Consider the following 27,923-nt stretch of genomic DNA (forward strand, 5'->3'; position numbering starts at 1 on the left):
ATTGCTGCGCATGCGTAGTGCGTTTGTCCCCGGAAGTTCACCCACATGTCCGGAGCTGATACAACCTTGGAAAGCCTACCGAACAAACTACTTGTCAAACCGATGTAACGCAACAAACCACACCAAGGATGCCAGTAACGAGACTCCTGTAAGTTATTGCATTCTATACTATTTCTCTTAGAATAAGCGCGATCACAGTCATACGACCCAGCCATGGTCTCCTCAAAAGCCTAGGATATGCACGATTCCCGTCCGACTTGACCCATGCACCGTGCTCATGTCGTGTTTTGTTTATCTTTGTTTAACACAAAGCGGCAGATGCATGCTGAAGACTGAGCAATAACAGCGTTTTGCAACACGACTGTCACTTGTGGTAGCCTGGTATGCTAAAAACAAGCAGCAGCAGCAGCAGCGGCTGCGCTGTAGGTCGCAATGACACCCATCTGCTGTAAATTTGGTTAGAAAATGAGACTCCCACTATCTTTGTAAACAGTCCCGCATGCGTAATAAATAAATCCAAGGCTAGATGCCCCGTTGAACGTCAAACGAATAAATAATTCATACATAAATAATCTCGAGTCGAACGAAATAGCACCCCAGGTTCCCACGACCGATATTAGAATGATATGATACATTGTTCTCTTTGCAGATATCCTTTCTACCAGCTGGGTAACCCCCAGCTGAGGCTCTTCAGACCGAACTGGTTCTTGAAGCTGGTGAGGCCTGGAAAAGAGCAGCCTCCTGATACGGTCCAGTTCCGCATCCCAATGGAGTAAGTCACACAGCGCACTTCTTGCAGAGATCCAATTGGCATTAGGCCAGGCTACATATTTATATGTATTTGGGCTGCATAATATGAAAAAAAAAAAAGACTATTAGCCCTTGCACTATGCACATGGCAAAGACATCCAATAAGTCTATTTTGGAATTGTATGCTTTTATCTGAATTTAACCAGTCAGCCGCAAACTCGCAAACTTTGCACGCACACAATTAAAATATTTTTTTCCAGTTCAATTTTATTTGGACCACTTCACAACATACATTGTGGAAAGAGACAAGTATGTTCATGACCATGCTTTTCATTAACCAGCCAATAGAAACGTACAATCTAAGGAAGAAACCTCTAACCCCAAATGCTGGAATTCATTTTTGTTCTGGGATGTATTTGGTGTAAATCTGAACGTCTATGTAATGAAATGGTTTAAGATCATCTGCACTTTGCATCATGGCCACAAGGTGGGGGGGACAACCTTAATAACAGAAGTCATAAGCGTCACTTCGCTGTCCAGAAGGCTTTCAGCGCCTTTTTATCCTCTTTATTGAGCTGTGTTGCAATGATGACTTATGAATAGCTGTCACAGGCAGTATAGTGGAAGATTAATGCAAAGGTATTTATTTGACTGGACAACTCTATGCCAGATGTCACGCTTTCGTCACCTTTAGGTGCCAATGTTAACATCAACAGTGTAAAGGGAACAAAAAAGTTACTGCCTAAAACGTCCTTTGGAATAGGTCATACAGATGTTGACCAACTTATTTCCCAAATGAATGGTCCATTTTGAAAAAAACCAACTCTGCCTTCCAAATACACATTGTACTTTTCATTTATTGTGTATGTTATAATCCTAAATGTGTAACATACATGTAATGCTAAAATATTTAAATAAATCCCCTCATAATAATGGTTACCAACTGCATTTTAAAATCTTATTTTAGGAGCCGTTGATTACACGAATGAACATGATTCTAAGTTTTAGTTTACTGTGTGGTGCTACTCACGGCACTACAAGAGCTTCCTGATGTTTATCCAATTTGTTCAATCTACGTCATTAAGGCATCTCATCAAGATATTCCGTCCTCTTGTGTTTTTCCACATGTTTATGGATTCAATCATCAATTCCACATCTTGCGAGTGCGGTAGATTTTGCAAACCAACTTATTACAGTATCACTATGTCATGAAAGTCAACACAAAATTGTTGCTGTCGAATAGATTCCGATTGCCTCTGTGAGCCGAGGTCATTGAGGTTAGCAGAACTGAGAGGCCTGCGCTGGGGAGAAAAATAAAAGATTAAGTCTCTGGTGGGTTTTTGACTGTAATCTGTTCATCCAGGTGCTCAGGCTCCTACTAATGTGACTCTTGTCTCTTGTCTGCCGATTTCCAAGAATGCTTATATAATTGTGTGTGTGTACGTCTATACACCTGGTGGTACAAATGTGTTTGTGTATGCTCATATTGTAAATAACTAGGATTTTTAGAGAAGTTTAGCAAAATGCTATCATAGGAGGATAAAAGGTGAAATACACAATACACTACTTGGCTCACTTTAAATCAGATGGACCTTATGATTTACGTGACCACTTGTCACTGTATGGGAGTCAGCTTTGTGTGTAAACATGCAGTGCTTGCATAAACATACATGCATGCTGCTACAGTGAACTCTGAAGTCAAACGCCACTGGTGTACAATTTTAAAATGTGACCATAATTTGACCGAAAAGATGCATTTAAAGTCGAACAAAGCGCATCATGCGATTTTTTTTGTGTTTTGTATTATAATACAGTGCTTAACGTAATGTTATCTTTGTGAGACTGCTTAAAATACAATTTTAACGTTCTCCTGGTCATTGGCATTACAAGAAATTCAAAGTTTTATGATGGAACTGGCTTCTTGAAAAACAGGAAGTTGGCCAGCATCCCTGAATGAGTAAACAAGTCGATGGCTCATTGATATCCACAAAAGGCGTAGATGGACAGATCCACACATCAAATATCAACTCCAACTTATTCATGCATTATTATGGCTGTTGCTCTAGGCCTATTTAGCGTAGGCAATGTTTGTGCTGATAAGTTGTAATGTGGAACAGCTGTTAATGAGAAGTGGTAATGTTGGCGTTCTCAGGCATTTAACACAATGTGGCCTTTGTTTCAAAAGCCGCTTTCACACGTTCACAGCAAACTTTAACTTATAAGGATGTTTCCCCAAAGGGCCTGCTTGAGGAAAAAAAAAAGAAACGTCTGAACTACTCTCGCTACGCTGTCCTCCCTACAGCACTCTCCATAATTATTGGCACCCTTATTAAGATATCTCTAAATTGCAAACTTAAGGCCCGGGGGCCAGATCCGGTCCGCCACATCATATTATGTGGCCCGCAAAAGCAAAATAATGTGTGTCAACGCAATGTTTCTTGTTAAGATATTAAACTCTAAATGGTCTTTCTTTTTAATAACAGTGAGATATTGCAGCAATTTTGGTTATAATCCCAATTTTAAAATAAATTTGTAAATTGTTGAACCTTTCTGTTGTGTGTATGTGATAATATCCACCCATTCATTTCTATTTAACTCATGAATGGCCCCACGAGGGAAACCATAACTCTGATGTGGGTACTTTCTGTGCCAGACACCTGGGCTGTCCTACCAAAGAGACGTATTTCTTTGTCTTTGGATTGTTCTTTTACCTTTGTGCTGTCAGTATTTTCCCTTTGCTCTTGAAGGAACATTATCAAATTTCTAGGTTTCCTCCCACTAGTCCTTATTCCCAACTTATTTCTCTCACCTGGCATGAGTAAAGACATACAAACAACACAGGACAACAACGCTGAACAGAATGTTCAGTCTACTTCTCAATCACGTTTCATGCAACTATGCTGACAAATAACTATGAAACCAGACCATGCTGTGGTTTCTCACTGTAATCTGACTTGAGAAAACTGAGCCTTCCTTACAGCAGCCACCATTGTCTGGCAGCTATACAGTACGGTACCTATTAGATCAAACGATTCTGCTATCCCGGTTGTGATCGCTCCATGTTTGCATGTTCCACTTTACAAATGCATGAGTGAAAATAGAAACCCTTTGCGTGTAATTAACCTTTATGCATGCCATGGGATCAACTGAGCAGGTTAATTAATGAATTAACAAACAAATGACTACTGACTCGACATGTACAATGTTTTCAGACTTGGCATACTCATGAAATTATTACTGCAGGTATACTAGTTGTCTTTGCATTGTGTTGGCTGACTTTGTGGCAAGTATTTTAAAGCCCTTAGAGCACAGGTGTCAAACTCAAGGCCCGGGGGCCAGATACAGCCCGCCACATCATTTTATGTGGCCCGCGAAGACAAATTGTGCATCGAATTCATGTCATTACTAGAATTGCAAATTGTCTTCACTTTTAATAGTATCTTTTCTTTTAGATATTTGACCAGTTTTTACTCGTCTGATTTGAAAACGAGTTATTTGTCAGTTTGTTTTGTAGCTTTTACGGTATATAATATGAGGTGCTCATACATTGATTTGGGTTGACAGTCATAATGGCCCGCGGAAAGAAGCTATGACTACAATGCGGCCCGCGAAAAAGACGAGTTTGACACCCCTGCCTTAGAGATTACGTATATACTGTGTTGTATACGGAGTAAATCCTGGCAGCTTGGCTTGCTTCAAATTTGCCAAGATATAGACCATGGCTCTATTGTGACTTCCACTGTCCCCTCTTTGATCTATTTTTGTTATTTTGTCAGAGCAAACCCTAAACAATAAACGTACTGTAATCCTTCACACGCTGCTCTTATATTCTCAATTTCTCAGCTGTCCTTTCACTTGTCGAGTCTCAGGTTTCTCAGTGACTGTCTCACTAGACAGTCTGCTATTATCATCTTGATACTTAGTGTTGAGCAATTTCTGGATACATATTGTCTGGTAAATGGGAGTGCTAAGGTAACGAGTGTTTTAACTCCACCCAAACGTGACAAGGGGGCAGAATGACAATGTGGCGGCTTTATTTGGCCTTTCATTTGTGCAGGAAACAACTCTCCTGTTTCATTCTTAACACTAATCTCCTGTGACGTGATCCACTTGAATGATGTTTGTGATGATGTACAGTAGTTGGATTTCACCCAGATGTGTGTATTTGAGTTGACCACCTCTGAACTGTAAGGCAGACGTATCAACCCGACTATTAATATGGAACTCGGTAAAGATTAGCAGGTTGGCATGGTCCTTAACCGTTCCAGTTTCATCTGGCCCAGTAATTGCCCGCCGTTCCTCAATTTGGTCTTGCAGGCTATTGCTATATTAACTGCTCTTGTCATCAAATGCCACCATATATGCCTCTGTCTTGTTTTATAGTTTTTGGGCTATGCCCTTTCACCTACCTTGTACTTTCAAAGGACAGGTGTAATTAGACCGCCCTAAACTACTTGAAACGGATACTCTTAATCTTCTTGGCTTCGTGTGAGTAAGGCCACCTTTTAGAAACACCCAGAAGCTTGAAAGGTCAAGCAGTGGATAAATTTCATCTGGGATTGTCTGTCATATGAATGCAGGTTAATCTGTATGTTTGGCAGAATAATGGAGCAAACAAACATAATCTACGATAAAGCCCCAAACACTGTCAAAAAATGTCACATGGGACAAAACAAATACATCATGTTTATCGCGTTTTAGTGTGTATTTAATCAATGAGCTGTCTATTCGTGGACTTATTGATATTCGATTTAAAAACTACACAAGCGTTTTTTTCCCCACAGTATAAAACATGCACCTAGTAGTGATTTCTCAAATGTGATATGAATAGGGTGTGTGTGTGTTTGTGTGTGTGTTAGTGTTTGTGTGTGTATGTGGATGTGTGTGCATGTTTGTGCATGGCTGTTTTATAGTTCAGATGTAGGTCAGATACGTTCTAGGACTGGTGTCACAAAACAGATTTTGAATCCAAACCACAAAATGTAAGTTTCCCCCCTGAAGTCCCCACGCTCTTTTTGAGCCACAACTTCACTCCTGGAAGAATTCTGGAGCCCTCCTCGGCTCCATTGGCATGGGCCACGAGCATTTTGTTTTCCTCCGCCTCTTCAAAACGGGTTCCCTTGATCACTCTCAATTTAGGGAAAAAAAAACAAACCACATGGAGCCAGGTTGGGTGAGTAGGAAGGTTGCTCCACTAGAATGTGCTTCTCAGCTAGGAACTGTTGGATGCTCATAACATCGTGAGCAGACATGTTACGTTGAAGCAGCAATGAGTTGCTACAACTCTCACCTCATGCACTGAAAGAAAGACGCGAATGCCACAGAATCTCGTTGTCGACATGATACCCCCAAATCCAGTCAGGGTGCTTCCACCGTAGTTCTGACATTTGGTCCCCCTGGTCATACCCAAAGATCCAGGACTGGTCTCATCACTCACTCTGCTTATTCCTTGACGACCTCTCTCGGAAGATGTACTCAATTTAAGAATCAAAGAATATGCAAAGAATAGCTTGCGGATAAAAGTTCAGTGGCTGTCGACAGTTCAGAACATTCGAAGGCGGTGACTCAATAGTTGTAGTTTGAGATCAGTGGTTTTTGTAACGCCAGTCCTGGGACTTTGCTGACACACTGCACGTGCAATATGGCATTTCAATTCTCGACCCACAAATCCTACTTTGTCTTAGTTATTCACAAATATGGAGGAGTGTAACCAGCTTTTCATAAAAATTAGTCAGCTTTGCCAGTATGTACAATATGCCATTATAGCGAAAAAGGCCATTCCTTGTCCAGCAAGAAACACACATGACCTCATCCTGAGTTTAAAGGAGTCCTTGTGTTCACAGAATCAATTTTTTTTCTTTGCCTCACCTAATATTTTTCCAACAGACATTTTGTTGTATCCTTGAGAAATTCAGGCATACACATTATCCCACTCAATCAAAGAAGCGTGTAATGTGATAGAAGACACCATATCCGATGTACTTATGTTAGACCACAGCGTCACTATAAAGCACTTTGTCAGACGCATTTGGGAAGTGCTCTCTACCAAGCTAATCAAATTCGCTAAATTGATTAGCAGTTAAAAGCCTTTCTTCCTCTGGTCAAAGCGGTACGTTTCAAATGCTGCCCAGTCGGCTAGCGGGAGCTTCAATGGTCCAGCAGATTGACTGGGGCCAGGTCTGCTTCCTGTATAGGATTTCACTACGCTCGATCAATACACACAGAGAGCTAATTGGGTGAAGACTGACTCTCACATTTCTATTCTTCTGGCTTTTTATACCACAAAGGGATCAAATCTGAATTGTAGCATGTTTGATGAAGCACCTTCTCTTCAGTACTAGATATTAAGGAAATGTAAGTGACTGAGTCTCAATTATGTCTGTATAGAAACAATATAAACCACAACTAAAATTGCCTTATATAACTCATGTTTTCTTCTCCCTTCTGGAACCTGGCTGTGGGTTTTTCCTCCCCTCTACCGGGCTGACGTGTGGGCAGAATGACAAAGTATGATGTCAAAAATTACCTGGAGAAGGTATATAATGTTCCAGTGGGAGAAATCCGCACCAGGATACAGTTTGGTGAGTGTCATTTCACTTTGTACAAACCTTCTTCTTTTCCTTTCGGCTTTTCCCATCGGGGGTCGCCACAGTGGACCATCCAGATGGTTCGCATGAGAAATTTTGGCAAATTCTTACGCCGGATGCCCTTCCTGACGTATTTACCCAGGCTTGGGACCGGCACAGGAAAGACACTGGCTTGTGCCCCCCTATGACTGCATTCACTTTGTACAAAACGAATGCACCTAAATTTCAATTCTGCTCACTTAGATCCTCCGTGACTTTCTGTCTAACGCGCAGAATACTCAATTCAGACACTTGTATCTGTGATCTTTTTCATTTGTTGATGACCCACAATTATAGAATGTTTGAGAAAACTGAAATATGACGTGGATAGAACTATGGATGTTGACATCTCACATCCCACAATGCAGTGCATCGATGTAAATAAAGCTGCATTGGCAGTTTTAAAAACAAGTCGCGAGTACTTTGCTCAAACGTGAATGCCATACTTTGACAATGATAGACAACCAGCGTGCAGCAGTAAGAGAGGACAAAAGAAGTGACGAGCACTTAACCAAAACAAGAACCAAGGCATCGTAAATGGATTAGCTGCCTTTGTGTCGCAAGCACTCTGCTATATAATGAGAAGGAAACTCAAAGAGAATTGTGCAGATCTGTGGACGGCCAATCCGGCCGGAGCATTGCCATCACTGCCATCACCAAAGTTGAAAAAGCATGATTGATCGAGCGGTCATATCCTGTCCATTTTGTGCTTATATTTCATTATGTAAAGTCACTTGGACAAAATGTTGATGGGTAAACGCAAATTTTGTTCCTACGCTCCATTGTTAGTCATTTGCCTGCTGACGCTCCTCCACTGCCAATGTAGCTGCGTAAACAACCAGAATCCGGCATAGATCTGACAACCCAGTTAAAGTTAAGACAGAAGGGCCTTGGTGATTGATGTGACCAAGAACCTTGGGTGTTCGCCTAAGGCTCCAGTATACTTACTGCCTTATAGCATTTCTGCTGCTGTAATTAAAGTATTTCAGTCTAAAACTGAAGATGCACTGCTTTTGGGCCATTTCTAGCTGCCTTAATTTAGATATTCGTCCCAGGCCAGAGTCTGGGCCACTGATCTAAGCAATGTTCTGGGAGGGACTGACTAACCTTTCCAAGATTGTGTGTTTGTCCTTTTGGTAGTTATGACCATCTTTTCTGATAATTTCTGGGGCTCAGGTAGAGTTTTTTGGTCACCCTACTTACAAAGGCTCTTCTACCGCGATTGCTCAGTTTGGCCGGGCGGCCACTTCTAGGAATCGTTTTGGTTGTTCCAACGTTCTGTCATTTAATAATTATAGAGGCCACTGTATTCTTAGGAACCTGAGTAAGTACAGCGGAAAATTATTTGTAAACTTGCCCAGTTCTGTGCCTTGCCACAATACTGTCTCTGAGTCCTTCCAGGCAGTCCCTTTAACCCCATGGATTGATTTTTACTATGATATACTTTGCCAGCCTTTTAAGTCATGTTCTGTATTTGAATTGAACACAGATGGATTAACATCATACACATTTCAATCAGGCTTATATTGTGTTTGTATGTCTGTACTCTACAGTATATTTGTACATTAAAGTTGATTGGGAGAATGGAAAGTGTCATTTAATATTGAATACAAGTCACAGTAAACATTCATAGTACTTTTTTGTTTGTGCTACAGTTTTGTAGATAACACAATCCCCTACCCCACTGAGCAGCGAACAATCTCCTGTGTCTTCGAAGGCAGCAAATGTTGCCTTCTCGTCAGAGTCCATTCAAGTTCGCAAATGTTTACCGAACTGTCGCCAGATGTTTGGCAGACGTCCATCTGTATTTTTATCTCTCAAGGGAATTTCTAACATATTTTGAACACAAACATGTTTAAGATTTCCTTGTAATTAAAAAAAAAAAAATCCCCAAAATGTTTGCGACCTTGAACGAACCCTGACAAACTCAGATGTGAACGCAACATTCGCTGCCTTAAAAAACTCGCAATTGTTTGCCCTTTAGTGGGCTTTAGTGCAGTGGTTCCCTACCAGGGCACACAAGTGTGGCATTAGAAATCAATTAGCCTACCATGCATCATTTTGGAATGTGGGAGGAAACCGGAGTACCTGGAGAAAACCCATGAGCGCACAGGGAGAACAAGCAAACTCCACACAGGTGGGCCAGACCTGGGATTCAAACCCACAACCTCCACATTGTGATCCAGTTGGCTATGTTGTAATAATAATAATAATAAATTTGCTGGATGCTAGAAACCCGTGTAATGAGCCATGTGACACCCTTTTGAAAATTCCATCGTCCGAATTTGGTATGGTAATACAAAAAACAGAACAACATCTGAATGTGTAAGTAAAAAATGAGTAACGATATAGTTCTGGTACTATTGAAAAATGTGTCGATCCAACTTGTAACTATAGAAACAGGGAATATTATCCTTGTTCTCCCTAGTCTACATTGTGAAAGACTCATCAACACTGTTTATTAGGGTGGTGTCATTAAAGCTTGGCAAAAGGAGAGCCCCTAGTTGGAAACTGGAGGACTGGCAGAGGTGGCTGGAGAAGAAAGGGGTCTTTCGGGGCCTCTGTGATCCTGTAGTGCGTCAGAGAAGGTATCCCTGTCTATGTTGAGAGTTCCACTCCATTGGCAGCATAAAGACAGGAAGAAGCAAAAAAAGAGTGAGGGGCGCAAACGACCCTTTCTTCCCTCCATGGGTAGCAGGGGTATTTTGGAAGGGGTTTCCATGGATACCCTACTGGTCTGGGATTTGTAATGTGATATCTGGCTGCCAAACCACAATCTCTAAGTGGGAGAAAGTGGGAGTGGTTGCGTTTGCTAGTGTTCTATGAAAGCGTTGCCTGTGTTTTAGTATACGTTCGGAAAGGATTACCTGAAGCTGAAATGTTTTTCCAACATGCTCGTGTGTTTTGGGATCCGCTTGGTAGTTATTTTATTGTTTATGGAGGCAGGGGTCAGTGTCTTAACAGAGGTAGTCATATTTCCCTGTGGATTTTCTCAGCAACGTGACCGCAAACACGCATAGAGCCACACACATCTTACCTCTCTCTTCCACTCACACAGGGACCTCCACTTGGCTTGGGGAGGGTGGGTATTAGCGTTTTACTACTTTGCTTACGGCTTTCCCTGAGCAGTGGGTTGCCACTCTCGTGATTACTATTAGCTACCAGACAAACACACACTCAAATGACCACAGTGGAAGGTTCGTTTTTTTTCACGTTATAATATATACAGTAACTGTACCCATGGCAACTTCATGGACATCGACCGCCTTTTGACCTGACCAACAGCAAGTTGTCAAAAAGATTTAAGCATTTTGATGATCTGGCCATTGGCCTGTTATACATACCGTATTGGCCCGAATATAAGACGGTGTTTTTTGCATTGAAATAAGACTGAAAAAGTGGGGGTCGTCTTACATTCGGGGTCTAGACATTATACCCATTCACAACGCTAGATGGCACCAGATATCTTTAAAGCGAATGCTGAACTTAACTCCCCAGGCCAAAGCGAACCCCTGTCACAAAGAATAAAAATAAAAATAGCGGTAGCACAAAGAAGAAAAATAAAAAATAGCGGTAAGAAAGAAAAAAGAAGAAAATAAGAGAATGAGATAACAGAAAATGGAAAAACCAGAAGCCATTCATTTACAAATGTGATTGCACTTTAGTTTACATATTTAAATGTTCAGATATTAAGATGTGATACAGTTTCTGCATGATTTGAATGAGGCAAAATAACATGCTATTTCTCTTGAATATATTGTTATAATCATTTGTTTCGGATGTACTGTAATTACTTTCTGTAAAAAAATTAAATTTGGTGTTCAAAAAGTCTTTTTTCAAACTTGAGTCTTGAAAAAGAGGGGGTCGTCTTATAATCAGGGTCGTCTTATATTCGGGCTAATACGGTATTAGTACATGAGTTACTCTTAAATTTCTTTTCTCTTCTACGTACTGTACTAATTTATGAAAGAAATGGCATTTGATTTATGTATATGATGCAAGACTGCTCATCTGACAACTCTGCTCCCCGCCTTGCCACACACACGCATCACTTTCACTCCCCAAGTCCCCTGTCCTCCCTTCACTTGGTGAGATCTGACAAGAACATGATGTCATTATCGTCTCCAGCTGGGCAAGTGGTAACCGGCATTTCTTAGTCGACAAGATGAGACTCTTGTTTTTCGACCTAGACGCAAACTATGCAGACCTTTGTTTGACCAGAGAATGAATCAACACATTGACTTGTTATTCCAGGGAAACTGGAAAATAACTTGATAATATCGGCTGTATGGAGTGTCAAAATTTGTTAGACTAACTTTTGGGCATAGTAGCTGAATTTACCATTCACAATATCAATTGCTACATAATTAATTTTTTCATTTATTTGGATTGGTTTATACTTAGACACACAGTGGTCCGCTTTGGCTGTATCTTGTTACTGGTTGTCGCCATGTTGTTGTCGCTGTTACAAGGAAGTTGAAATTTCTCGGACAAGGAAGTTGAAATTTGTCAGAGTTTGCCTGGAAGCGTGCTTGGCCTGTAAAGTTGTGATTGGCTGATACAAGATTTGGATTCTACTAGAGACCAAGGATAACTATTTCACTTTTGAGCTCTGCACAAGAAATGTTATCAAAATTATATTGCATTTTATTTGTCAATCAGTTTTGTCCCATCTATAAACAAAACATTCACGACAGTATTCTATAGTTAGCATGTCATCCAAATATATGGAGAACTTTTGACGAATGTTTGCAACCTTGAACGAACCCTGACAAGAACACAACCCTTGATGCCTTTTCCAAACACTGGCAAACGTGGGATACGGGCTTTGCATTAGTTATGGAGTATTTGTTAGTAAATATCAAAATTTTAATGGGGACTTAAATGGTGTGTTTTCTGTAGCATGTATGTAAGGAAGAGCAAATAATCAAGATTTGTTAGTCCAACTAATAAAAATCTTGTTTTCTGCATTTAATCAGAATATTCAAATGCAGTACATTTAAAGACAGCTAATATCTTTAAATGTATTGTATTTTAAACTTGTGGCTTCAATTGGCCCAATGTCTTAAAGAGATTTTTTAATGTCATGTAATGTAAGAGTCTCACAATTCATATTTACATTCTGTGATGATTACACATTGACGTAATATTGGCTGTTCTTTATTTGTCAGGTTCCAACAAGAAGAGGAATCACCTTAATCAGAGGGTGAAGCAGCCTGACTATAAAGTGGCGTATGTTCAGCTGGTAAGAATAACCCCTTCTTCCCAGTTTTGTGTGTTGTTTGGAGAACATTAGCTCGTTGACGGTGGGTGGTGGAGTCCTTTCAACACTGAATTCCCTTTTGCACTGTATATACCTTGTTTGTTAGGGCTGCACAATATCTCGAAAGAATATCGATATTGCAATAGTCACCCATGCATTATGCATATTGCAAAGACATGCAATAATTTTCTTATTCAAATGTATGCTTTTATGTGACTGACCAGTCAGACGCCAAACTTAAATGTGCATCGCCATCCAGTCGTAATTAACAAAGTTAATCCTTCGAGTTAATTACAATGAGCTCGCTCGCTCGCTCGCTCGCTCACTCACTCGCTCGCTCGCTCACTCACTCACTCACTCACTCACTCACTCACTCACTCACTCACTCACTCACTCACTCACTCACTCACTCACTCACTCACTCACTCACTCTTGAAAATAAAATGTGTGGGGGCCAGGGGGAATCTGTGCCAATGGCATTTGTTGGCATTGAAATGCAGTCACTGCAGCGGCTGGATTAGCAGGCATTTGTTTAAATTTTAATTTAAGGGCACAGTTGGCCAGCAGTCGTTTTAGAAATATACGTATCACCCCCTTAAGGACTCCAACTAAAGATTGTTCACAGTCCAACAAAGCTCATCACGACATTCTGGATGTGCAACACTCTTTTCCACATCCAGGCACCTAGCCAGGTCGTCTCGCCCTGTGTTGGCAATTTCCACTGAACTTTTTTCCTCTGATTGTTGAAGATTTCCAGCATTGGTATACAACAATTAGAATGAATAATAATGTATAGCACTTGCAAAATCGACCGTGGCCAGTAATCGGTTAGCCGAAGGACTAACCGGCACTCTATTTTTGATGGACACGGGATTTCAGAATGGCAAATTTGAGCAACGCATTGATTTTTCCAGCAGTCAGAGTGAACCACTGTGTGCTCGGAGCGTATTTTCAAACGCACCCCTGGTTTCCTCCCACATCCCAAAAACATGCTTGGTAGGCCGATTGAGCACTCAAAATTTCCCGTAGGTGTGAGTGCGAGTGCGGATGGTTGTTCGTCTCTGTGTGCCCTGCGATTGGCTGGCAACCAGTTCAGGGTGTCCCCCGCCTACTGCCAATGACGCTTGGGATAGGCTCCAGCACGCCCGCGACCCCCGTGGGGACAAGCGGTACGAATAACGGATGGATGGATAAATAACTACAAATGTTTGGTATTAATGTTGTAAAATCACCAATATTGTCACATCAAGAAGGACATTTGAAAAACAAGCAAACAATTTAACCGCTAATTTCCTTTCCAAAGTCACAAAGAGCCACAGCAGAAGGATCAAAGAGCCACATGCGGCTCAGGAGCCGCGGGTTGCCGACCCCTGTGGCCTAGAGGATAAGTGTTTGCCTTCCAAGCCTCAATTACTTTATAATTGCAATCATGCTCACTTGATGGTGAACAGCATCCATAAATGTCAAATTGCAGCCTCTTTTGTTCTTAAGGTTGCTTGATATCAAAGATATATAGAGCCTATTTCTTTGGCCTGTTTTCATAAAATCATGCTAACTCTCTCTCTCTCTCTCTCTCTCTCTCTCTCTCTCTCTCTCTCTCTCTCTCTCTCTCTCTCTCTCTCTCTCTCTCTCTCGCACGCAACTCTTGCAGCGGTTGGTACAAAACAAGTTTGTTCCTAATTGACTCCACATGTGTGGGAGAGTGTTCTGTAGGTCGATGCTCACACCGAGGCCCCCCATTCTACCCTCATCTTTCGCTCTATCAGCCAGTATTGCAGCTGTAATGCATTTTCTCTCTCACTCTCTCTCTCTCTCTCTCTCGCTCATTCCTTACTTTTGGTTTGTGGTTGAAAGGAGGCCTCCTGTTAGCGGGGTTCCGTGACGGATATTTTCCTCAGTCTAAGGGGGCGACCCAACTATTGAGTAAAGACCCCCTCTGTGTGTGTGTGCATGTGCACATGCGTGCAGTGGCTATTGGAGTTGCATAAGGTCATGATGGAGTCATGCCAGATCGTGGAGGTCCAGAGACAGGGCAAAATTATCAGAGGCTGTTTGCGTGTTGTAGGGTGGAGGTGCTAGTGCTGGGATGGGCAAAAACAGCAATTGAGCAAGGAGCAATCTTGATCAGATTGTTTTTCGGTCTGGCTGCACTTCATCATTTTGATGCTGCAAGAGCCTGCACTTGTGACCAATAGCTTTTGTTTTGTTTTTTTAGGGCTCTTTTGAAGATATCATGTTTTATAATCTAGATGTGAGTCATTGTCAGGATTGCGTTTATTTTTCAAATCCCTCATACGTACTAGGTGTTGATTCATTAGATGACTTCAAGAGGATAGTCTGCCACATTAGGGTTACATAAATTCACCCTCAAACATAAGAATGTGCTGCACTTTAATCAAATAAATACAAGATAAATGAAAGTACCATGATAAAGGACCCCTTTGGATTTTGGATGTAGACGATATAATCCAACACAATATAATCCATCAAGAATGTGGTCATACATTCTTGGTGCTGGCCAGACATTTCTCAACTCACCACTGAAAGAAAGAATCATACTATTCATATAGAGGTTGTTTTCATAAAAGAATGCTCTGTCAAATGTGAATTTATATTCCATTTTTAAAATGTTTTCAATTTCCTACCCTGAAAAAGTATTCATGATGATCATGATTTTTTTTTTTCTTTTTTCCCAAAAGCCACCCACTTCACTCGATGAACTTTAAAACCCTGATTCAACTGAGCTACGAACAATGTCTCTCTCTTACTTTTTTGGAGTTGCAACAGTAAGCAAGTACACCTTCCTGCTTGCTAGCTGCAGCACTTAAGTGAGCTAGCTGAGTGATGAGGGTGCATGTTGAAAGCCCCGGTAGAGCGACGCTGGAAACATATGAATGAGACGTTAGATGGGTCTGTGCATTTCTGAATGATACAGCTAAATGCCAATGATCAGGTTCCCCATAGAGGATGAGGTCATATACTGTTCAATGGGTATAAAAAGTCTCGTCTGCATAGACACAACCTACAGTCAGGGTTAGTATAAAGCTAAGTGGAGGTATGTTACTGAAGGGTAATCTTGGTAATTCAAGCACTAGTTATAAGAAAATCCTAAAGTTGCACTGTGTTTTGTTGCGTAGTCCCTTTCTTGAACATTTTAACCATTTCAAACATTCTTGCTTCCTCCCCCTAAGGAAAATATCCAAGATTAGCTGATACCTTCAACATGCTTCCCAAAATTGGTGATGAAATTTGTGTGTGGAAACAACTCTCAAATATTTTTCTCATGTTGTGTTCAGAAGAGTTCAAGAGGGGAGGAACCACAGTTGGTGTTCTCTGTGTTGGGCGGTGCATGGCACATCCAGGCACCTGTGGGAAGCTTACAGCCATGTGACATAGAAATTCACACCAGTTCATGTTTGCTTGACAGTTGTTTTGCACCCAATGAAAGCAAGCAGAGATAAACCGAGATGTGTGCCTGACCAGTTCTCTGTGCTCGCTGGAATCTTCCTCGTAAATCTTACCTTTATCACTCATACAATCAGCACAGATACTGCATGTCCACCTTGTGGCATGAGTCAGAGTAAAGATTCAGAAACTGCGCAGCAGAAGGGAGAGTAGGCACACAGATGGTCAAATGTGTTGTGACAATGTGGTCCTACATTGTCATCAAGTGGGCAGCTGATTTTTATCCACATTGACACATCGTCATGCAAGTCAGTGGTTCAATGCCTTTTTTGGTTTGTGTATCACCGAACCGCCTCACTCATACGTGTTGACGATTCTCCAAAAAACTTAGCGCAAAAAAAATCATTGTATTTCCTTTCCTTAATTTAACCACTTAATTCATTGTATTTTCTTTTTTTTTTTTTTTTTTACCAAAATTAAACGAGTCAAACAAAGATTCTTACTTGACAATCAAGGACCACAAAAAAGGACCTGCAGTTGTGGAATTTAAATATTTATTCCCTGTGTCTTTCTATCATGTCCCGGTTTGAATGAGAGACAACAGACAAATGGGTGAGTGAAACTGTCTTGTTAAAGAGGGAACGTGGCTTATGTTTCTCTATTTGACTGACAGTAGATGGCAACGTTTTGCTTTATTCTTCCCAAATCATTCTTCCGTGCGTCCCGCTTTATTGCCTTTTTGCAGCCTCAAAGTAGATCCTTCGGGTTTCGTGTGTGGAGTAGAGTTGGGAGATGAGACAGATTCATTGGCAAATCTCAAAAGAACAATCATTGCTGATTTCATGGTCTGCTGCCTTATAAATGTATTACCTTTCATAAACATCTTGGTGGGGGATTGTATCTCCATTAAAACAAAAAAAAGGAAAGTATAATTATATTGTGCAGCTTTTTGGTTTGGTGGGGACAGCAAAGATGCCCTTTTCCCCCCACTTTGAATTGGACTACATTTTATTTGTGTGACTAGTGTTGATGTTTTTCAACTGGAAACATCCAATAATTGGAAACATCTATTCAATAACTGTCCAACTCCAAAATATTATTGACAATAGAATCTTCCCTCTGAACTGAAAGTTCTTTTACTTTGAACGAAGGTAGCTCATTTTATTCTCTAAATGACACGAACGCACATACTTTTGAACCCCTAACTGGCCCCCTTCAAAAACAAGACGAGGGGTTTTCCATTCACAAGAGTGGATCTCTTTGCTTTTCTTAACCGTTGCATGGATGTCGACTGTTCTTGGTCGCTTTGTAAACAATTCCCTCAAGAATACAGTGCCCTTCAATTGTTTATGAGTAAGAGTAGACAATGGAAAGGTTTGGACACATAATTTAAGGCTACTGCCTGGGAAGGTGGTGAGAAGGATGTGGGTGTCCAGCCCCGATGCTTTCTGTTGTTGATCTCTGGTCTGAGTGAAGCTGTGGCTCTGTGGAGCAGCCAGCTCGACGGGGAAATGTTGCTTATCTGTAAGGAATTTTATTATTTTCGACTATTTGGATTGCTGTGGCTCCCCCTCTCATTCCCTCCCTCGTCTTCCTTTTCACCTAGTCACGCAAACACAGGCTTTCCTTACACAGCCCTGTCTGTCTGCCTGGCTGTCGCTCTGCTTCCTTCCCTGGCCTGCCTCACCCTTGCTTATCACATCAATTAACATGTTTAACTTGTGGCACTTAGTCCTCGTTGCCCTCTGTGTTTGAGTAAGTCATAATTTCAAAATGCATTATTTTTTTTAAATGTTCATGTACACTTTGTTGCAAATCATTATGCGTATAGCGTATAAAATTGAAATATTTTTGTTGAATTTTTTTCACTAGAGTTCTTTTCATTTGAATTTTTTAGGTTGTATTTCAATGGTTTCCAAGGTGATCCTGATTATTGCTGGGTTGAAATAGCCTTATTCTTTTTAATTTATTTTCAGAATTCCTTTTTTGTTAGAACCTTTTAAAACAAACTGGAAGTTGGGGGACACCTATGACATTCAACAGTTTTAAGAACAATTGAATCACATTAACTGAAAGAAAATACAGGTCGTCCTCAACTTACGTTTAACTTATGAAAATTTGGAGAGAGGAAAAAGGTTGACTAATGTCCATAAATATCAAAAAATGCCATATTGGGTTTGCGAGTTTTTACTTTAACGTTCGTGCCACATCATCCGATATGGTACTGTAGTTCCCCTTTCTGCCACAACCCTGCCGAGCAGCACCGCTCCATATGAACTTCTCATTTTGCTCTGTCCCTCTCTCCATCTCTCTTGTCTACTTGAACGACCTCCCACGCTCATTTTTGCACTTGTCTCCGTAAGCAGCTCAGATGTACAGTACACCTTGGATAAATGTACACATTTCCTTGCACGTAAACTTGACTTTTCTTTTTTAATTTATGACAGTATATGTGTAAACCGTATATATTGTATATGATTTATGTTTTACGTGACCCTCGTAAGGATAAGCAGCTCAGAAAATGAATGTTTTTATCATTATGGAAATGTGTCACTCTTACATATTTATACTAAATTAAAATTTAAATGAACTTCTTGTTAATCAAATTTTGGTCATTATTCTAGCACTGTGTATCTTTGTGAGGAAGGAATGGATCAATACTTTAATGAATGCATTTACATTTTGTAAACGAATGTGTGGAACCAGGCTGAGCCCAGTAAACTGAGATGCTTTGAAATTTTGCTAAAAGCGCTTCTTTTTTGTCTCTTCTGATTTGGGAAAATTGTGTACTGTTTACAGTACACGTACGCTTTAGAAGCGTTTAGTGGAAAGCGAGCATAAATGATGCAAAACTGTCTCAACCACACTTCAAAATGTCAAAAGCAAAACTCATTTTGAATGTTTTGTACACGTATGTTGTGTCATTGCTGTTATTTATTGTCGTAGTAAATGGAACAGGATTATCAATTTTTTTGTTCTTTTTATTTTGGCAAACATTTTTGATTTATTTTTACCATACAAACCAAAAAATGTCCAAACAGTTAAATACCAGCAGAATTAGTCTTGATTATTTCCTCGATAAAGGACAAAAGATTTACATTGTCCCCTCGCTCCTTTACAGTTCAGTTATTGCAGTGTCACTCTGTTGTCAGGGTTTTTATTTGTGTCTTAATCCAATCAAATCTCTTAATCCTCCTTTTGTTTTCTCCAAGTGATCCTTCGTTGGTCTCTCGTCCATCTTCTGGCATCTTCCTTATTTGCTACCATATTTTGTCCATTTTTGTCTTAATTAGATATCCATGGAAACATGCACTGATGTGCACTCGCCTAACCTTTCTTGATTACCCCTGACCTCCTGACCCAGCTGCCACTTTGATCAGCCAATCAGCTTGCGGCGCCACCCAGGTTGTCAGTTGGGCTGCCACTGGTCTGATAAAGCCCTCTGATAGGCCCCTGCTGATGCATTTCCTGTTTTGCTATGCGTCTTCGTTTTTTATTTTCTCCACCAGCTGGCCATGCATTCCTTAGAGTCAAAGAGGGGGCAGGGGCATTGGCTGGATGTTTACGTTGCATGTGCTTGTGTGTGTGTGTGTGTGTGCACGTGTGTTTTGGGGTGCGAGGCAGAGGTGATTGAAATGGAGAGGGTGGGGCTGTTGTTTACATGACTAGTTGGGGAAGAAATGGGGTACATTGTGGGGGTTGGGGTGACATAGATGGAAGGGATAATGACAGTGAACAGCTGTTAAAGTGTGTGTATGTGTGCGTCTTGGGGGCTCACAACGTTTAGGTGTGAGGTATAAAAGTGGGCGGTTCAAGACGGTCTGATTCACCGCTTGTTGTTCATCGCATCTAACATGGGAATATTTGCGTGTGTTGTTCCTAGTTGTTGTTATCAGACAAGTGTCTACTTCAACACCAGATGGATGTCAGCATCTTTGTGGGTGGTTGGGTGTGTATTTAGATGGTGATGATCTTTTTCCTGAGAACTCTGTTACCAAGGTCCGATGTCTCCAGTAGGAGCAGACATGCCCGGACATGAAAATGCACACGTGCTTCCATTCATTTATGCACACACACGCACACACACACACACACACACACACACACACACACACACACACACACACACACACACACACACACACACACACACACACACACACACACACACACACACACACACACACACACACACACACACATTTTGTTACCAGGCAGAAGTATTCACTCATGCATATTTATGTCTCACTTGGGCACACTGTACAGTTTGTCTCCTTCTTGCACCTTGTGAATACACCAGTCAGATTCTTGATCTTTGTACCAAGAAGCATGCATAAAAAAGATCTGGGGTTTCTAAGGACAATGACTTGTTTAGTGAACATGTACAGTATCAGAGTACTTGTTCTACTGTATTTCACTCGTGGTTTTATTTTATTTAAGGATGAACTTGGATACTTTGCAATGGTCTCATTTTTGGTCGAATATTACCACAGACATGGAGCGTAAGTACGGCTATCATGCCAAAGGTTACGACACGGTGATGTAAAGCAACACAAACATCAAACCGTTTTTATTTATTTGCTCTCAAGTACTGCACCAAATAGAACAGATACTTTGCAAAATATTTATATTCAAACTAAAATATTCAAGAAATGACACAAACGTGGATTAATACAATTCAATCGTGCATCGTTGACAGTCCTGCTGGTTTCCTATCACGATTGAGGCGTGCAGGACTTCTCATCTGTCCACATCTCACTCTTCTACTTGTATGTGGTCATATTTTCTTATGATGGTTACAGGAAATATTTTCTTCCGAGTTAATTTGAATCAGATTTTGTGCAGTGGACAAACTTAACCCCCCACCACACACATGCACGCACACACGCGAGCACACACCACTTCCTTATCTTCACATCTGTCCCTCACTCCTCGGTTTTTGGATCATAGCTCTGAGGTCTGGACAGAGGAGCAACAGTGGAGAGATTCTAAGTGTGGATGTGTTTCTCTATGTCATTGAGAAAGTAAAAGTGAATGTGTGGGCCACCCAGAGTCCTGGCTGCTGAAGCTTTTTACAATCATCTGGCCTTATCCATCCAACTTTTGCATCTTCTCTCCTGCCTCAAACTATTCCTCAGCCATTTCTTATCTGTAATTAAAATATTTTTTACTCACTCTTGCACAAGTCAACACCCTGCGGCATGATGGGAAAGATGCTTCGTTTGTAGCATTGCGCTACAAGTACGTTTGAACGTACTACTTGTATGTTCGAACGTGCAGTATTTGCCAGTCAAAATATTTTCACTCCACATTGGCAGCTTCACCCTTGTGAATTTGAATGGCATGTAGCACCAATTGATACATGTAGCAATATATAATCGTTATACGTATATACGGACCAGGAAAACAAATTTAATATCAGCAGTGAAGTGACTACTACATGAATATGATTATAATTATATCTAATAAATTCTACTATATTAATTCTACTATACTATAATTCATGATAATTATTTAGAATTATACATGCTGTCAAGAGAAGTGGTGGTTTACAAAATCAGGATGATTGAATACTTTCTGGGCTCTTCGGTTATCGGTAACTAATTCAGTATTTATTTGACAAATGTATAACCACACATAGTAAAACCATTTAAGAAATCCTGACAAAGTTACCTATATGTGCTTGTGAGGACATTAGAGATAAATTCGGTCAGTTGCTGAACTTTTGGGTTTTTTGTTTTTAGCCTTAAACGGAATATAATATGGAATAACTACCAAGGGGAAACTATTGACGCTTATGAACAGGTTGCCTTTTGTGTTGCATGTTGCTGTCAGAGACGGAACGTTTCACAATTGGAAAGCCAAATGCAACATGCGGAAAGTCTGTTTCCTTTATCTAGTGCAATCAGGACAATGAGTAAAGATTTGAGATTTGTTAATTCCCTCAGCTTCTTGCCTGCCAAACTGTGTAACCTTGCATAATGACACATCGCTAAGATTTTGTTTAATAAATACTCGAGAGTCCATCTGATTTTGGTTTACTCGCCTCACTTTTATAGTACTTGTGTAATGTGACCTTAAATGAACTAAAGTAAAACAAATTAAAAAACAAACATTTTTTTACCTGTAGTAAGGCCCAAGAAAGAAACCTTTCAAATATTGGATAGCTCCTCCTTCGGCTGTCCTTTTTTGTGTGGCACTATTCTCTCAAAGTGTTGGCCAGTAGTCAAAAATAGGAAAGCATGTCTGTGTACATTTCATTTTCAGTCATCACTTCCCCAAAAAGGGGCATGATGCACGCTCAGTCAACACAAGCGGAACCGCTTTCATACACATTGGCACGGACCCACATATTCACGCACGAAAGTAGACACATGCGCTCATTGAGACTGGAGTCGCCCCTAGCTCTAATCCCCACAACCTCACCACTGTGGTCTCCTTCTTACGCCAGTGTCCTACCGTGTGGTGAATACGGGATCAAACCACATTTTGAATACCTTCTGTGGCTCTCACTCACGCATGTAAACACATCGCACACCCGCACTCTCCATCAGTTGTCAAAATGTCTACTTCGGTATGATTCATCCCACCGCACAGCCACCACGGCCACAAGACGCGGCGCCTCAGGAGAATTCTCACTTTGTTCATCAACACCTCTTGTTTCAGATATGCGTATAGTTAAAGGCCTGACCACCAACATTTGGTTGCATTTATTTACTGAACTGGCTTGGGGATGCAATTGTCTCAAGAGTCTTTTTTCTACAATTGATTTGAAGTCAGTCGCAGTGTCACACATTTTTAAGACTCTCTGACCTCAGTGAGAGGTCCTCTATTTCAGAAAACCGGTCATGTGCGGTCACCCAAGAAGCTGGAACCCTTCAGTTACATCTGATCGAGCTCAACAAGTGCTTAGAAATTTTGAGACACCACAAATGAATGGATGATCTCAGACCCAGACTATGAAAGTATTCTATTTTTGATGCATTTGCTTTTATTGTCTTATATTTTATGAGCCTGCGTCACCACCTGATTTCGAGTGGTTTTGCAATTGGCAGATTTCAACAAAAACAATTGGAGTTATTCAAAAAAAAAAAAAAAAAAAACATTTGAGAACGTTCTTTTTCAATTAAGAAAGCTGTCGGTAATGTCATGGTCGTGCCTTCTCACTCATCGTAGATTAGTTCTATTCAAACAAAAAATGGAAGAGAGACATGTACGGGCACCTTCCTCTTTTTATCAAGGACATTTTAATACATCAAGTCTGAACAACTATGTCTTCCATATTTCATACTTAAATCTAAACCTATGAATAATAGAGGACTCACCCTGCTCACATTTTCCTTGTATTGATTTCACATGCATTTCAAGGCTGCTGAACACAGCATTTTCTTCGCTCTTGCTCTTTTTTTTTTTTTTTTTTGCATAAAGGAACAAATATTTTACTTGAATACACACAAACTAGTTGACTCCAAAAGTTATTTTTGTTCTTCATGGTCATTTTGCGGGAAATTAGAAGCAAAGGTCATATAGAACAAAGCTGTTCTTTGTATGCGTCTTTCCATTTCTTTTCACTTCCCATCTTTCTCTGTGTTTGCTTGCCCGATTTGAAGCTTAATTTGATTTATTTTCCTAAATTAACTCTTCAAAATGTCTGCAGTCAGTTATAGGTAGTGCAAGAAAGTAATTCAGAATCAGTTGATAGGGTTTCTTATCACCATTGCACCTCAGTTCTCCACCAGAGTTCATCCTGTGAGCAAATTGCTCATCAAAGTCACGAAGTAACTTGCTAAAATCAATCACAATTGGTCTAAAATCTGGATGATCCAATTAGAGATAGGAACCACTCTTTTTCACTTCTGCCTGATGTGCATTCACCAGTTGTTTTGAACGGTACTCATGCTTTTTGCCTGTGTGCTCTATGACTCTAACTCACTGACACAACATAACCAGCTTTAAATAAGACCACCATAAAGCAAGAAACACACACTGGAAGTTGAGTAACTTCTTTCCAATTGAGGCAAACTGTGGCTGTAATGGGTTGTTCGTGTGCTAAAGAGGGGTATGGTTACATGGCTCGGAGGAATGGCCTCGTACCAGCATTCCATGACAGCGGCTTGATTCAGTTGAGAGCATGGTGAAGATGATGGCAGAGTGAGGAAAAAGCTCTTCTTCCTGTTGAATTGAGGCAAAATCTCAAAGCTTTCTATCTTCTCCAAAAGTCACACAATTTACGCCTTCTTTGTCTCAGTCACTGACTGACTGACTGACTGACTGACTGACTGACTGACTGACTGACTGACTGACACTCACTCACTCACTCACTCACTCACTCACTCACTCACTCACTCACTCACTCACGTGCACGCATGCACACACTCACGTGCGCACACACACACTTTTCTTTCACACAGACAAATGCACAAGGCGAGAGGCAGACTGCCACTCGGGGCGGAATGTTTCCGCTGGGAGCGCTTGGAGGCCGAGGGGGACACAGGTTAAGTCGTGTCATCATGTAATGAATATTTTCAGAATGCAACAAGTTTCTTAACTGGCTGGCTGCAGAAATGTCTTGGCTATCACATAAATATTATCCGCCGTATGATTTTGTTCATTCACAGTTTTTTTTAATTGTCAAAGTACTGATCAATCAATCAACATAAGATGGTTGTGTCTTTTTTCAAATGAAGACGATGACAGATAATTAAAAAAAAAACAATGTGTGAACAAAACCAAATTTGAAAGTTCTATATTCCGGGAATCTAGTTTATATTACTAGTATTCCTAATATTATGTACTATGTTCCTTAAAGTTACATTTTTCGTTTTTTAGGGAGTGTACCAGAAAATGATTAGAATTTGGGCCATAAAGGTGCGAAGGTAAAAGTGCAAAATCCAAATAAATGACTGAAACAGAAACAATCTCTTTAAGAGTAATTTGCGGTTCAATGCCAAGTTCCCGAATGCTCTCACAGGATGATACCTTATTGTTGCCGTTTGACAAGAAAGGGCGAGTGGGGCTGCTTGTCGCGCGAATGACCGGGGATGCCAAATTACCCCACTCGCCTTGTTTACAGTGTGTTTAGCAGATTTTAAGTCTAAGAAGAGAAAACCTCTCATCCTTGAATGAAAGTATACTGTCGTTCAAAACCATTCATTGGCCCCAAAATGAACGTGTTTACAAAAACGTCCACGGAACAAATTTGCGCTACGCTCAGTTCATGTTCGTCCAAAATATGAATGAGTTCAGGAACTTTCGTTCATTGAACGCATTAAGGTACAACACTGCCTGTTAAATATGGCGAGGATCTCCACTCTCTACACACGCGGGGGGTCACGGTTGAGTTGCGCATGCACAGAACGGAAACACCAAATAATCGTTTGTCTTTGATTATATGAATTTTGAGATCGTCTGGATCCAGAATTGTGGTTTTGATTCAAATTTGATTAATTGAGCAGCCCGACTAGATATACAATAATGATACCAGTGAAAGCTCCCTCTTAAAAGGGTTTGGAAGCCCATTCCAGCCTGCCTCTTGGGAATCAAACCAAACTATGTGGTAATGAAAGGCTTGTTTCTGTCGGTATTTGGGGTGGGGGTCGTGTGGTTGGAAGCAGACAATGTAACATTCACATCAGAGTCGGCCCATTCTTTTATGCCTACTCACTGAACCCAAACTAAATACTCGACATATTTAAACAGAATATTTGATATAGAAGTTTACTTTGTGATGTTGGACCGAAATCATTAAACTGGATTGTCAAGGGGAAGCTGTTGCTGGTGTGTTTGCAACTGTAGATCACCTTGGAGCAGGCGGTGGGATTTATGATGATTAATGGTTTTCGCACGATCCAAACAGTGATCGCTGCTTACGATCTGGCGCTGGATGCAGTGGAGTCATTTCAGGACTGCAAGAATTTGGCTCCAGTTGAAAGGCTCTGCCAGGTGTCCATTGGAGAGAATAAGAAGGATAGACGGTGTTGGATGTGTGCATGTTGCACCCACTGACCTGAGTGTGTGTGTGCGTGCGCGCGTGTGCATGTGTGCGTACTGAACTGCACACCAGCCTGACAGACTGGTGGGCCAGTGATGCATTAGCCATGACCACAGATTGGTATGGAATAAATAATGGATACCATCCTTTACTTCTGAATAAATCAAGACCAAAGTAATGGAGAGAGATTACATCCAGGAGTGAGTTGGAGAAATTTAAGTTTTTGTAAAACCGGAAGAAAACACTTTTTGTCTGCATCTTTCAAACGTTGACTTCATTGTGTTTGATTAGATCTTTTTCAGTTTTCTTCAATCATTCGTTGTGTTGACTTGGCTTTCAGGCTCAGGGTCAGACGTTTGCTTTCCCTGATATCTTCCCGGAAAAGACCAGCGCGCCACCAGAGGGTTCCATGGAAGAGATGCAGGAAAAGTTCATGGAGGACGAGAAGCAAAGGCAGAAACCTGACCCAAGAAGAGGAGGGGTCACAGAGTGGTTCGGACTCTGAGGCCGCTCACCTACTGGGAACTGTGTGTGTGGGTGGGTCGAAGGCTCTTTCACTGACTGAAACACACTGAAGCAGCAACTGTTGGGATGCCATTTCTATTTCTGCATACCAAACTCACAAGCGTGCATATGTCTGCATCTGTTTTGTGTGTGTGTGTGTGTGTGTGTGTGTGTGCGTGTGTGTGTGTGTGTGTACGTGTGCATCTTTTCTACCCCAAAGTTGTATTTGTCACAAATCTCATAGGGAGTGAATAATAAATATGAGAATTTTAACTGTGTGTAACGAGTAATTGTGCAGGTTATTTTTAAGTTACATGTTGACATTTGTTCAATTTTTGCAAGTGTAAAGATAAATAATCCATTGTTCATATTCAAATGTGAACAAGCACTCCCAAAATCTTGAAGACAAATGTCATGACAGTTGCACAAGTGTGAAAATGAGGGGAGAAAAAAAAGCGCATGATAATGTACAGTATAGTGTGAATCATTAAAACACGCCACTTTCAATTTAATGAGTGAAAATGATACCCTGGAATTAACTATTGGGACAGAGCTGAAGTCTTACCGCACCTTTACCTAAAGCAGAAATATTGAAAATGGACTTTTTAATGTTTGTATCCAAAGAGCTGGATGTTACACAACCAATTAGATCTTTAGTAATCTGCCTGTGTCTGAAAATGTGTGAGCAAGACGTTCTGCACTTCCATCCCACTGTTATCAAACACGGAGCCATTGACTGGCAGCTGTTCCAGGGCGGCTGAATGTCCAAACCAAAAGGTAAGCAGATCTGCTGTGTTAACACAGATTAGCGTGAGCTAACAGTGTTCCCAGCGTTAGTTTCTGAGCATTAGTAAGTAAAGCGTCCCTACAAAAAAAAGAATCCACTTTATAGGTGCATTTTTTTGTCCAATATCAAATCTTTGTGTGTTTTACTGTACTTTCATTCCATTCTGTCCATTTTTCTTCCTCTTTTGTATGTTTCTACAATGGTCTTTTTCTGACTAACAAAAGCGGTGTGGTATCCCTTAAAGCTTTGACTTGCAGCCAGTTGGAAAAGACCACCGGGACAACCCACATCCTTTTCTTTTTATGAGTTTGCCTTGGATTAATTGACCAATTTAGGTAAACAACATTTGAGATGTTTCAGCAAAGCAACATCATGGAGTGTTTTATTATTTAGTTATAGCACCTCTTGCCATTAGTTGAGAAAATCTAATTATTACTGTTTGTTGCAATAAGAAGCAATAAACAGTCACTTGTCCAAAAGTGGTGCGCTTGATTTTCCTTGCTCTCCTCGTCTCATCTCCCATGACTGCTGCACTCAACAACCGAGTTGCTGCTCGCCACACGAGCTGGCTCGCACACGTGCCAGCGTGGTCTGGTA

At 40.8% G+C, this 27,923-nt stretch overlaps 1 protein-coding gene across 1 annotated transcript; it reads left to right on the forward strand.

Moving 5' to 3' along the window:
* Positions 1 to 27,407, forward strand: mrpl23 (mitochondrial ribosomal protein L23). Its single transcript, XM_037254723.1, has 5 exons — positions 1 to 148; positions 650 to 772; positions 7,249 to 7,331; positions 12,548 to 12,621; positions 26,376 to 27,407. The coding sequence occupies exons 1-5, from the start codon at positions 129 to 131 to the stop codon at positions 26,538 to 26,540; spliced, it is 465 nt and encodes a 154-aa protein (XP_037110618.1). The 5' UTR covers positions 1 to 128; the 3' UTR covers positions 26,541 to 27,407.
* Positions 27,408 to 27,923: the final 516 nt, after the last annotated feature.

Source organism: Syngnathus acus, chromosome 6, assembly GCF_901709675.1.
Source record: "Syngnathus acus chromosome 6, fSynAcu1.2, whole genome shotgun sequence".
In the NCBI taxonomy this organism is placed as follows: Eukaryota; Metazoa; Chordata; class Actinopteri; order Syngnathiformes; family Syngnathidae; genus Syngnathus; species Syngnathus acus.